Source organism: Pagrus pagrus (genome assembly GCF_965226575.1).
Source record: "Pagrus pagrus genome assembly, chromosome: 9".
NCBI lineage: Eukaryota > Metazoa > Chordata > Actinopteri > Spariformes > Sparidae > Pagrus > Pagrus pagrus.
In genome coordinates, this window is record NC_140193.1 from 13,953,617 (window position 1) to 13,967,030 (window position 13,414).

Consider the following 13,414-nt stretch of genomic DNA (forward strand, 5'->3'; position numbering starts at 1 on the left):
GGACATGTCGACGGCACTCAAGCGTAAAAAGAATTTTAATTGTTAAGCGCGGCTTCCTTTTTGTGCTGCCTGCAGCTTTTTCTGCAAAGCAATTTGTAGAGAACACTTCTTATATCCTGATTAGATCTGTATTTGACACTCTAGTGTACAAGTTACACCATTTGTTGTTACATAACCGCCGCCGCTACTGTAGCCTGTTATTAAGCTGCGATGCAAATGTAGCCTGAAACCTACTGTCAGAGCACATCAACGCTTTTGTGAGGAGTTAGCGGAAGAGAAAGTATCATGAAGATGAACTCAAACGGGCCACGTGTTCTCTTTATCATGGCTGAGCTGCTTATAGTCAGACAGATGCAGACTTTTTTGAGACTGATACTGACATTGATAGTTGGTAGTTTAAAAGATCTGATAACAAGATATTGCTCTATTTTTCTAATATAATCCTTATGACCAACATGCATACTGGTACATTTACAAAATAAACATGTTTATGTGCTCTGGAATACTGTTTCTAAAATCCTCAAACCTACTTCCTCATTTCTGCACTATAGTTTATTTTTTACTTATCAGCCAGTATTTGCAACAATGACGATATACAGTATTTCTGTAAGAAGTTAATTTCTGCCTTTACTCTAGTACTGTACTTACTTTACTTTGTACCCCACTACATTTATTTAAAATCTTTAGTTACTTGTTACTTTGTAGGTTGCATGCTGCATCAGAGCCAAAGCATCACATTTAAAAAATCGTTTCATCAGCGATCAGATTGAAAAAACACAGATTCTGATAACAAGAAAAATTAAGTGAATGTTGGATCCGCATATACATACATGTTAATACATGTTTAGTTGACTTTTTCTCTTGATACTTAAAGTGGCAGCAGACAACTTCTCCCCTGTAGCATTGTCAAGTGGTATTGTTGCTGCACCGCTGTTGCAAAACGTTTGTTTAGTCAGTAATAGAAATGGATCGCCAGTTAACCCTACTTTTCCCAGGTGACTGCATGCCCGGTGGCAGACAAGACTGTATAATGACAGTGAGGTGTACAGGGAACCGATGTAAACACAGATGGTTTCATTATTCTGTATCCGTTACATCGTGAAAACGACATTTACTTCATACGTTGAAGCAGAAAACTTGTCAATTGCCAGTTTCAGTTCAGTTCAGTTTCTGAGTGCAACACCACTGTCATGAATACAAATCCCGGGACTGTCAGATGTAATGTAGCTGCTAACTACAAACAAAACTCATTACATCATAACATGTTATGTGTTGAAAACTTGTATGTTGAAGTAAACATGGATGTAACGCTGTGATCCTACCCTCTGACTGAAGCTACATAGTGCAGAAACAAGTGATGGGGGCTGAGTGTCTGAGACAGAGACGCCATTCTCCCTGTTACAAGACACTGAACCATCAACATGAGTTTGAAGCTGATATTTTAAGGTTAAAATGTTACAAAATGGTGCTTTACCTTTTGCCAAAGTAATATTTTAACAGGATATCTTTACTTTTACTCAAGTATGACTTTTGGATACTTTTTGCATCAAACACAAACACAACTTACTTTGTTCTCTGAGCTGTGACTGCTTTTGTGTTAGCGTGTGTGTGTGTGTGTGTGTGTGTGTGTGTGTGTTTATTTGATATTTGTACACAAATGACTAAAGTATGCAGGTATAATAGAGACAACAAGACAGTTAGATTGTAGACTCACAATGTTTATCATATTTTAGGTCCATATAAATCCATGCTCAATCATAATAATAATAATGATAATAATAATAATAATAATAATAATAATAATAATAATAATAATAATAATAATAATAATAATACTGCTGATAATAATAATAATCATAATCATAATAATAATACCCAGGCAATGTGCACAAATTTAAAGAGAATGGTGGGAAAATGAATCGCTGTCTCCTGAGGAGAAATTGTTGAGTTACTGTTGTCGATGTCAGTTTGTCTGGACAAGTGCATCAACCACCCGGCCAAATCAAACCGACTGGACATACAGCATAACCCAATATAAAACAGGTCTAATCCATCTAAAAAAAAAAAAAAATCAGCTGGATAAATTACATAAGCAATCATGATGTAAACATGAAAATGAAAACAAAACATTTGTACATTTAAAAATTATTTACAGTTCAATATCTACAATTGTGTAGTGTTTCCCCAACGTAAAATCAGCAGTGATGGGCGATGACAGGAAATAATAAAAGCAAAAACGAGAGCGCTAATAAAAAGGATTTAAAATTGTATAACAATAATTCAGTTTGTCACAGAATTTTCATGTTGTTAATATCCGTCTTTCCACAATGTAAAGACAGTGACGATGATACAAGTGCACTACGATAAAACTACAAAAGAAGAGCGAAACAGGACTGAAGTGTGAGCAAAACCCCAAATTACACTTGAACAGCCACTACTGCAAAAACATTACTGGGGTAACACTGATACAGCAGAACAGAAGGTGACTTAGCACAGAGCGTGTCGAGAGGAGGGAAGTGATTCAAATGCCTTTTCAGAGCCCTTTAACCTGGACAGTGTAAACAGAGAGAGAGAGAGAAGAGAAAACAGACGAGGCGTTTCCACTTTGGATCCCAGAATCCTTCAGCTGCACCTATTCATTGTGACAAAACAGGTTACAGCTGATCCTCGAAAACTATTGAAAACCTGCACTGAGGGTGAAAACAACGAGATTATGATGTTGTTTTCCTGCATAACGTCGAAGTTCAGTTAATGTGGACGGTGTGTTTCGCACCCTGGGACCAACAATTTTAAACTGGAAATCTGAGGCTTTCACATGACAACAGTGACACACGGAAACACTGACACATTGGAAACAGTTACACAAGGATTCTCATGCAGTAATGGGTTAAGGAGAGGATGACTGGTCCTTCAGTGCCAAGCCCATCACATCCCATCAGTACTGAGGAATATATCTGTTTATCTAAACCTCCAGGACATTACATAAAACACACTCCTAGTGGCCAATATCTGATTCATTTTAATCAGTTTCTTCAGTTTTGTATATATATGGCTCTTTATAGTCACATTTTGATTCAGCGGGAGCTGTAACATTGCTAGTGTTGGGGTAAGAGGTTCAAATAAACCAAAAACAGCTCCTTTGTACTGAAAATACTTCCTCTTAAAATCCGACTCCTTCACCTCTCTGGATGTTCAGTACAACGATCAATAATCGGAGCGCATTTGAATTTAAAAGCAAATCACACGCAAATGCATGTAACACACAAACATATGCACACAAACAGTAAGTCTAGAAAAAGAGGTCCAGTAGTAAACATTAGAGGGCGCCATTCGCAAATTCATCTTTCCACTATGTCTCATCATTTCCAGGAGATTACCTTCATTTAAAGAATCCTCCTTTTCCTCATTTAACACGTCACTCAAACTGAAATATTCACATTTTTCACCAGTATAGTGGCTCAAAAGAGGGGAACAAATACAGTATGTTTTACATACATTACCATGAATCCCCCCCTCCTTCACCAGTATTTGGTACAATCCATCACTGGCCACAGGGCTCATGTGTCCACTCACACGCACAAACACACTATATTTAACGTTTTCACTGTCATGTATTGTCCCCCCCTACTCGCTAAAACAGCTTTCAGCTGGAGGAGCAGTATCAGACAGCGGCTTCTTGTCTTTGTGTCTTAACAGCATATTTAAACAGATTCTTCAAAGGTAGATTGTTTTTGTGATAAGAAGAGGAAACGTGACATGAGAGCACATTACGTACAGCTTACAAAAAATGTTTTAAATTCAGTAGAAAGACAAAAGAAGAAGGGGGAGGTGTGGACGTGTCTCCTGCTCAGGTCCGCAGTTAAAACGGTTGTCGATTGAGGGCGAAAGCAAAGTGATGCGATGTGCACATCCCCTGGAAAATGACAACAATATAGGCAATGACACATGGACCGTTCACATACAAATTGTCCTGTACACGCCTGAAACCAGTCTCTGCTCTCCATTTTGAAGACTTGTGCTGCCATGTTTGGATACGCAGGCTGTCTGTGAAGATGTCAGGTTGACCTTGTGAACACCTCGCTTCACGCGCTGACCTTTCAAACGAGAAAGTGATGAAGAAGAGCTGCCTCTCGGTTTCGGTGTTAGCTCTCTGTGTTTTTTTATGTTGATTTAATTTTCTATCATTTTCCTTTGAGTTTTCTTACTAGAATCCTTTAAGCAAATCGTTATCTCCTTTAATTACCTTCTAAGCACAGATACCGTTGAATCCTTGAAATCCATGTGATGCATTTTTATCTGGAATGGTGCAGCCCTCCTGTGGAGAAATGAGTGTTTTCATTGTTTCCCCACTGCAAATCCCACTGGAATTACTCGAAACAGCCCCCCAAAAAATCTTTAAATCAAATTTTCAACAGAGATATTTCAGTTCCTTCAACATCCCAACAGACAGGTCCATCTTTTCCAGTGTGCTCCAGACCAGTACAGTAACAGAAGTGGTTTTGAAGTCAGTACGTGATGATTCGTGATGATTTGACCACATCGCCTTCAGCAGCAATCAGTTCTTGCTCCATCCAGAAGAAGAGGCTCTGCTCTTGTCTCTTGACATTCACAAAGAACAGAACAGGACCAAACTGGCCGAATAAATACGACATCGAACGGGTCTGAGAGCAGGGAACCAGTGTGGGACCACCTTTGGGGTATACTGAGCTCCTGTTGGGTTAATAGGCAGTTGATTAGGTTGGCACTGTTCGTTTAAGTTTCTGTCCCTAACTGTGACAAACAGGGTTTGAAGTAGCCTCGTGTGATTGTGTGTGTGTGGTTGGATGTGTGCTTCGCTGTCTTAGATGCGAACCGGGGCTCCAGTGGGGGCCGTGAGGGGCACTTGAGAGCCGCAGTCGTAGTCGAGTTCGCCCATCCGGGTGCGGCTCATCATTCGACTTTGGGAGTAGGCTCGTCTGTCGGTTTGCCGGTCCCTGAAACTCCTGATGTAGCTCTGTGGGCAGACAGATGATACAGGGTTTGGGTCAGAATATATAGTGGACAAGCACAATGTGATGGATAGATAACATGACAGTAAACCACACAAACAGTGGTCACAAAAGCTTACCCTCATTAACATCCGCTTGTTAAAGGAAGTGATTGGCATTTTGGAAATTACACTTGCACACTTTCTTTGCAAGAGTAAGATAATAAGATTTATGCCATTCAGGTTCTTTTCTCTGTTCACTATAAAACTGGAGCCAGTAGATGGTTAGCTTAGCATAGCACAAAGACTGGGTAAAGAGGCAAACAGCTGAGGTCGAACAAAATCGACCTTCCAACAGCTAAAGCTCACAAAAGCTACGTTTGCAGGAACTACGTTTCGAAGGTTAATTCAGCTTATCTTTGTCTGCCTTTCATGGCAAAGATTAGGCAAGTCTGTCCTCAGAAAGTGACCGCTACTTTTACTCATCGTTTTTGTGCGTGACTATACAACAAGGCCTGGACTGTGTCACTGGCCAATTGGTGTTTGCTTTCTTCTGTAGCTCGATGAAAAAAAACAAACAAACTGGTTTTTCGACTGCAGTTTTTTAAAAATGGCTGCAATTAAATTGTACTTTTTCAGGGATAACATCATGTCCCTGGAAAGGGAAAGTTCCGGTTAAAACTGGCTTAAGTCGTCATGCTATTTCTCATTTGTTTGTGTGTGTGTGCACAAAAAAGTGTGAAATTTACATTTGTGAATTGACTAGGCTATTTCTTGGCTGGGAGCAGTGATTTCCTGAAGTCTTCGCTGGTTGCCAGGCAACGTCACTGAGACAGCAAGACTTCAGGAAGTCGCTGCTTCTGGCCAAGAAACAGTCCCACACCAACCACCGTCAGACCCTGGTGGGCGGATTTTTGGCCATTTGCTACTTTCACGCAGAGCCGGGCTAGCTGTTTCCACTCTTCGTGCTAAGCTAAGCTAAGCTAACCAACGGAGCTAACTGGCTCCAGTTTCATAGTGAACATACTGACATGAGGGTGGTATCAATCTTTTAGTCTAACTCTTGGCAAAGAAAGTGAATAAGCGTGTTTCCCAAAATGTCTGCATTAGTTCTTTAAAGGTGTGATATGGAATAAGTAAAATATAGAAAATGAGTAAAGCTGATTTAAAAATAAAAAGCATTAAATCTTGACCTGCAAAGCTAATTTTACTTCCTCATAAGAATAAGGCGGCAACTGTCTCTTACTGGTGACAGCACATCTCCATCGAAGCGTCTTTTTGGGTTGGACTTGCGGTGGTAGCCGGGTTCAGTCTGAGGAGGAGGGACTTTAGGTGGCTGGGTGCTCTGGGCTTGGTGGTGAGGGTGGGATGCCGCCGGGTGATGGTACTGCTGGTGGTGGTGGTGATGGGTGTGGGCTTTCTGCTTGTGGGTGGTCTTCTGGTTCTGTCGCTTTTTCTTCTTCTTGTTCTCCTTCTCCTTTTTCAGCCTCTCTTCCCGCTGGCGGATGCGCATGAGCTGGACCCTCCGTTGTTGTCGACTCAAAACCACTGGAGGCAAAAAGAGCAGGGACGTGATAAGGAAGGAAGAAAGAAAGACAGACAGAGGGAACAATAGATAATCATGAGGGAGTGAGAGGATGATATCGACAGAGAAACGCAGCTTCACAGAGAAACAAAAGTGTCTGGTAAAGTCAAGAGGAAAAGCCAAAGGAGCCCTCAATCAGATGGGACTTTTCTTCAATATTTTAATTAGCTTTAAAATGCTGATGAACTATCTCTAGGGGTGGTTATTGTAAGCACGGGCTACAAAAAGAAAAAGGAAGAAAAAACCTCTGATGTCCATTTCCTCTTTTCCTTCATTCTTATTCAGTCAGTTGGCAGACAGATAGTTTTCCTTGCAGCATATACTCATACTGAGCTGCTCACTCTCCTGACATATTGTGAGTGGGTGAGCGTGTTCATGTTATTTCCACACCCTTCTCCGGCAGAGGATGTCTAAAATCCACCCTGTCTCACTGTTCATTGATTCCCCATATAATTATTTGGGTGTCTGCGTGTTTGATTCGGCGGTTTAGCATACAGGGATCTGTTTTCACGTTCATTATGTGAGGTCAGGATGTGGCCACAAGCGCGAGGACCCCGCTGAACTACAGGGAAACAAGATGTACTGTATGCGTCACGGTTACCGTGTGTGGGTGGGTTCGTGGGTGTGGAAGTGTTATGAGGTCTATTGTTGTTTCTTTGTGCGGGCGGACAGCTAACGAGGCACCATCTGCCAGGGAAACCGCTTAATGATACCCCCCCTTTCTTTTCCTCAGCTCACCCCACCTCAGGCCCCTCTGGTTACATTACATGCTGCTGTGTGTGCGAGTGTGTGCGTGTGTATACACTGTGTATGTATGCTCTCAGACGTCTATCTATGTGAGGACCAATATGAGCTTTAAGCCTTGGGAGTGAGGACATTTTGTGCCGTCTTCACTTGTAAAAAAGGCAGTTTGAGAGGTTCGGTTTAAGTCAGGCTACGGGCGGACTTATGAATGTATTTGTGACGGTTCATGTTTGGCTCTGGAATGAATTATACAAACGCATGTGTGTTCGATCATTGTCAACACAGGCACACAAAAATAAATAAAAGAAAAACATGTGCAAGCTAATTCATTCCCGCCCGTGTCCTGCATGCTGTTGAATCAGCTGACAGACAGATGATTTTCCTCACTGCTCCACTCGGCTGCCCCACTTACCCGTTCTGCCCCAGTTAATCACCCTACTCTGCCCTTCCCCCAATACACCTGCCCCCTTTTTTTCTCCTTCTCCCCACCCTCATCATCCTTTCTCTGTCAAAACAGACAAACTCTTCTAGCGTCTTTCAGATTTAGTTCCTGGTAAATAACTTGGATAACCTTTCAGGCACCGCAAGTGATTTTCATTATTCGCACCTGCAGCTACGTTCGGGAACATTTCCGCCTTGTGCCTTTTCACATTGCTGGAAAAGATGGAGCAGAGTACACTCCAGAAGATGGTGGTGATGAAACACCTGTGGATGCCAATTGGCAAAAAACTCATCAGAAGAAGAAGAAGACAGGGCTAGGCTAGATGTACGTGTATCTCCACAACGCTGTCTCAACACTGGGGAGAGATCTGGCTCCAGCGATTTTTGTTTCACGTAGCGACTGGTATTCTGAAAACAGTAACACGCAAATACAGGAAGGAAGAGGGAAATGCCGCCTGCAATAGGTACGAAATGTCAGGCTTATATACCAAGAGTCTCCATCGGGTAAGTCAGACTAATGAGGAGGAGACGTCGCTTATTATTTTCAAGAACATGGTGGACTATGAGGTGTTTACGGTGCAAATGTTTGTGTAATGCAGTTCCAAGTGGTATTATTGTTGGCGCTGAGGTCACAAAGACAACCGGATGTGAAGATGTGAGATTATTAATTAATTTTGTCTATAAGGGAGATGTGAAAGCAGATGGCAGTGGTGCCAGCCTGACTGGATCATCAGCCATCCTTCATTTTCCCAGAAGATTTCATGCCCCGTGGCAGACAATATTGCATGACGAAAGCGAAGTTTATAGGGAACCTAGATGCTGATAGTGTCATTTTTCCATAGCCATTATACTGTGCAATCACATTTACTTCATCATTATAAGATAAATTAAATTTTTTGTGATATACTTGCATCAAAAACACACGTGTGATACATTGAAAGGAACATTAAAAGAGTTATTAGTAACTGCAGGTGAAGAGCTGCTGCTTTGTCATTTATTTAATTACTCCATGTGAAAGTGTCTTTTGTCAGACAACCCCTAACATGCCTGTCCATGTAATATTACTGCACATCTCTACCTGCATTTTCCCTGAAATGTTACCATGTCTTCAGGTGGGGAACTGGAGGTGAGACATGACAGATGCAGGAAATGTTCCTGAACATTTCATGGGGATCGACTGCAGGTGTGTAAAGGTCTCCTGACGGCTGCTGTATACTGCAGGTATATTTCAGGGAGTTTTCTGTACCATAATGACCCTGTCTGAAGACGCTCTTATCACAAAGCAGCAGGAACCGCAATAGCATTCACATTTCTCTCTGTAAAGCTTCGCGTTTCATTTTTTCCCCCCTCTTCACATGACCAATCACAGGCTGTATCTACGGCAACAAGCATGAAATGCACGTAACAAACATGCAGTCGATCCAGAAATGATGTTTTCTTGTTATTTTTGGTCTTTTCATTACCCTCCTTTGTTACTTCTGTTATATTATCTCCCCTTTGTTTCCTTTTATCTTTCTTTTAGTGAGTGTGGTCAATTCATCTTTTAATCTTGTAGCCACATGATGAGGAAGACGTTTTTTTTTTGCCAACTTTTTGAACAAAGCAGCGTGTCTTGAATTTTCGAAGAATCAATTCCCTCTCTTATAGACAGTTGCCTTCCTTCATGTCTCTATCCCTTTCTAGGCCCTTCCCGCCTCACACGCAATTGTACAGTTTTCAAAATAGCACTAAAAAGCTTCCTCTATCGCTTTGCCCACATCCTCTGACTGGAAGCCATAGCAGCCGGCTGTTTAATCCCATTATTTGAGGCAATGTGTGACTTCTTCTGAGACACCACTCTGCATGTCGTACGCCAGCGAAGATCAAATGAAACACTGTGTGTGTACAAATGAATGAGATGTGTGTGTCGAGCGTATGAGTGAGTGAGAGACAGTGCCCCAGTATATTTCTGTCTCTGTTTGTTTGTGTGTATTAGTTGTGTGTGTGTGTGTGTGCGCGCGCATGTGTGTGTGTGTTTGTAATCTTGCCATCTGTGTTGTGGTTGCTTTCAGAAAGGCTGTTTCCGTCATTAACACATTCTAATGTCGGTGTGTTTAGTCTCCCCCTCACACACACGCACACGCACACACACACACACACGCATTGTTTCTGCCCTCATAATGGTTATGATTTCTAAAGCTGCCGATAAAACTGCCTGTTTAATAAAATCAGGATAGATTAGCCAGTCTTGATAAAATGGTACCAGCTTGTAGTGGCCTCTGAGATCAATACTGAAACGAGCCTCATCATCATTCTGTGCACTTGACGTGATTAGTGAGTGTCTGAGATTAAACAGGAAATTCAAAAAACAGAATTTGTGCTAAGAAGTTGCACATTTATTAAACGAAACTGGGCCGAAGGAATCTTTAATTAAACATTGTTTCTAGACTTTGGCATACCAGCAGCCAAGCGTTCCTGCTTCATTAAAAATAGCCACTGTCGTGGTTACTATAGGAGATAAATGCTGTAATATGAACTTAAAGGATTAGTTCACCCAGAAATGAAAATTTGGTCATTATGTCCTTTTCGTAGTCCAGTTTCGTAGTCCTTCAAAACAAAACAGCATTGCCGCATTCTCCTAGACAGCTGAAGTAGATGTTCATCCTTCTCACTGAACTCCACCACAAACTGAGGATGAAAAACAGACTTATTTTCAAAGGGTCTGCAGCAGCCTCGCCTGAAGCTTGTGGCCGTGGCCTACATTAGATCGGACACGGTGAGGTGAGCGCCGCCTCTCTTGAATCAGCCGTTTCTGAGCACAGTCATTGTATGTTCACCAGTCGGAGGTTGAAGCAGAAGCCATGTTTGACTGCAGCGTCTAAGCAGTAAAATCAATTTGGATAGATGCAATTTATTCACAAGATGTTTGTTTGTTCATTTTTATGAATTCACCAGTGTTTTTAATAAAATCCGCCACCAATGGAAAAGATCAAAGTCTGTGCTACAGGTTCTGAGTGTGTCCTTTAGCCACAATCATTCTCACCTGCCCCAGGACCTTGAATTATTGTGAAATGTCCCCAAACCTGCCAATCTCAATTTCCCAAAAATGTCCCCGGTCCCTAACCGACCTGCAAACCTCTTAATTCCATCATCAGCTCCTCGGCAGCCCTTTAGCCAATGTTCCCTGCTCGACTGCCTGTACCTTCATGCATCCTAACTCTGTCAATCTGCCCATGATCTGCTACCTGCTGAGGGATTTTTCCTGCCTTTCAACACCGCTGGATTTGTTTGCTTGTTAGGACTAAACTGCTGAGTAAGCCTGTTCTTGGAGCATGAAGTTCCTTTAGTCTACCTGCTCTGCCTGCAAGAGTCTGCATTTTTATCCTCATCTCTGTTGCCAGTACATAAAACTACTGACGACTACATATTTTGACATAATATCTAATTAATAATGCAGAACAAGATAACCGTTGAACAACTAATAGGTTTTCTGAGTAAATTGTTATTCATCAAGAGGGAAGAGTTTAGCAAATAGTCGGCGCTGCTGATGTTTGCTTCTGTATTATAAATGGTTTTCATGGATTATATTTTAATTAAAGAGAAACATCTCTAAGATGTTGTGCTTGTTTTTCTGGTCGTAGAAACACTGTTGTATTCTTGCACGTCAGTTGCGTTTCGTTCACTTAGTCATGATCCCTAAACAGTTTGAAAATCATGCTTCACCATGTTGTTCTTTTTATATACATTACCTTCTGGACATTGTTGTCATATTCTCCATCTTTTCCACCCACTCAAACTGTCTTCTTGGAGTGCTCAGTATGCTGACATCATGTGAGAGCATATTCAAAAATAAAGTCCTTCACATTTTCATAAAATCAAACTACAGTATCAGTCTACCTTTTGTGGCCAAAGAACAAAATCAACAAAAAATACGGCAAAACTGATTGATGATTCTAAGACACGGGACTCCAACCACGACAATGTTTGTGTCATAATTCAGCTTTTGAAGCCGGTAAAAGGAGTCGTGTGTAAAGCAGCATCACTCACCCTCTGTGTGAGAAAATCCCTCTGCAGTGACTTTCCACTGGATCAGCACTCCGAGGAGGGCCAGGACCGGCCACACTCCCAAGATGACCCAAGTAAACCAGCACACTGGTTTCTTAGGCGCCACCTGCAAAGATTACACAGTTTTAGTTGAGTAATTCATTTGGATAAAGTGCCAAACTATACATTTATACAAAGCACTGTAACTGATTTGTAACTAAATGACGACACTTTCATCAGTTTCTCAAAACCCCTTTAGAGTTATTCCTGCACAAAAGAGAGCACAACATAATGAAATACTCATTTATTTTAAAATTGAGTAATTTGGTTGCAAAAATGAGACTGTTAAAGATGAGAGCATTTTAAATGGGTCATAAACCATGCTTGCCCCAGCAGGGCTTCCCAATGTCTGCATTCAGCAGCTTGGTTTAGTCAAACAAACATGAAAGAGGTCATTTCTGAATACGGCTTCTCTGTAAAAATAAGGTCATGTAAATAGTTATGTTGAAAATTTGATAATATGTTGATGTGATAACACAAACAGTACAAATCGAACAAAAGACCTAAATAAACGATGGCAAAGTCTGGCAACCAAGAACGATGGAGGATCTGAAAGTTTTTATTTTACTAAACAGTCCGCAGACTGACTTCTTTAAGAGGAGGGAAAGAACTGGTCATTGAAACCACCAGCTCAGGTGACTGGTTGGAGTAAAAACCTGCAGACTGTTGATTCTCTGTGGCATTTGTTCAAAGTTCATGTACCTTTATGTTAAACGTGGTTTATATTTTGCTCTATCTATGGTTGTATTATGTTGCAGTTTAATGGCAATATTGGATTTACAGGATTATTGAATTAGTGTGATGATGAGCGATGACTTGTTCCTTATTAATCCTCCAAATGAGCTCAAAAACAGACATTTCCATCTGTTAATTTTATCTACAAATAGGTTTCATTTTAATTCGTACAAAGTTGACTGTATTCCCATATATCACTATGACAAATTACACATCTCTGATTGAAGATTTTGTCCATATTGCCGACACACAATCTGTTTTCCTTTATCCACACATACAGTATATCTAACACTCCTCCCTGTTGTTGACTCACTCCATCATCTCAGCTCTAATCTGCAGTCACACCCGAAGCTCCTGGCAAAATGTTGTAGACAGTGACTGCACCAAGGTGAAGTGTCTAAAATTGGGTTGTTAACCGCTCTATAAAGTGGTCAATATCAGAGATTTTATCAGTCCAGTTGTCTGTCTGTCTCTCACTTTTACACATACACAAATGAAAATCACTCGCCAAGACAAACAGTCCAGTAACAAAATCGAGGGACATGTGATCGCCCTCAAATATATCGAACGCTCGCACAGAAAACACAGGCCTGAAGGTGACTTCAAATAGCGTAATAAAAGACAATCACACAGACGAGCCTACCCTGAGTCTCTCGTAGACGTAGTGTACCAAGGCGAACAGCTCTATAAAGTAATCCACGGTGACAGTGATGATGGCAGAGCCGAAAGTGGCGGTGGAGAGGGTGACGAAGCAGCGCTGCCATTGAAGAGTGAGGACGGCAAATAACGTCCCAGAGCCCAGGAGAATACCCAGGGGAACCCACACTGTTTTGGGGTGGTAGAACTCTTCCATAACCTGG

The 13,414-nt window shown here is 41.4% G+C and overlaps 1 protein-coding gene across 1 annotated transcript in view; it reads right to left on the minus strand.

Annotated features, from left to right (window-relative positions):
• Window positions 1–1,738: 1,738 nt before the first annotated feature.
• Window positions 1,739–13,414, minus strand: part of tmem198aa (transmembrane protein 198aa) — a 40,274-nt gene continuing 28,598 nt past the window's right edge. Inside the window, exons 4-7 of the mRNA XM_084361506.1 lie at window positions 13,198–13,410; window positions 11,763–11,886; window positions 6,213–6,514; window positions 1,739–4,993 (exon numbers count right to left, since the gene is read on the minus strand). Of these exons, the coding sequence (XP_084217632.1) occupies window positions 4,841–4,993; window positions 6,213–6,514; window positions 11,763–11,886; window positions 13,198–13,410 (792 nt within the window). The 3' untranslated portion in view covers window positions 1,739–4,840. The remainder of the gene's footprint in view (window positions 4,994–6,212; window positions 6,515–11,762; window positions 11,887–13,197; window positions 13,411–13,414) is intronic.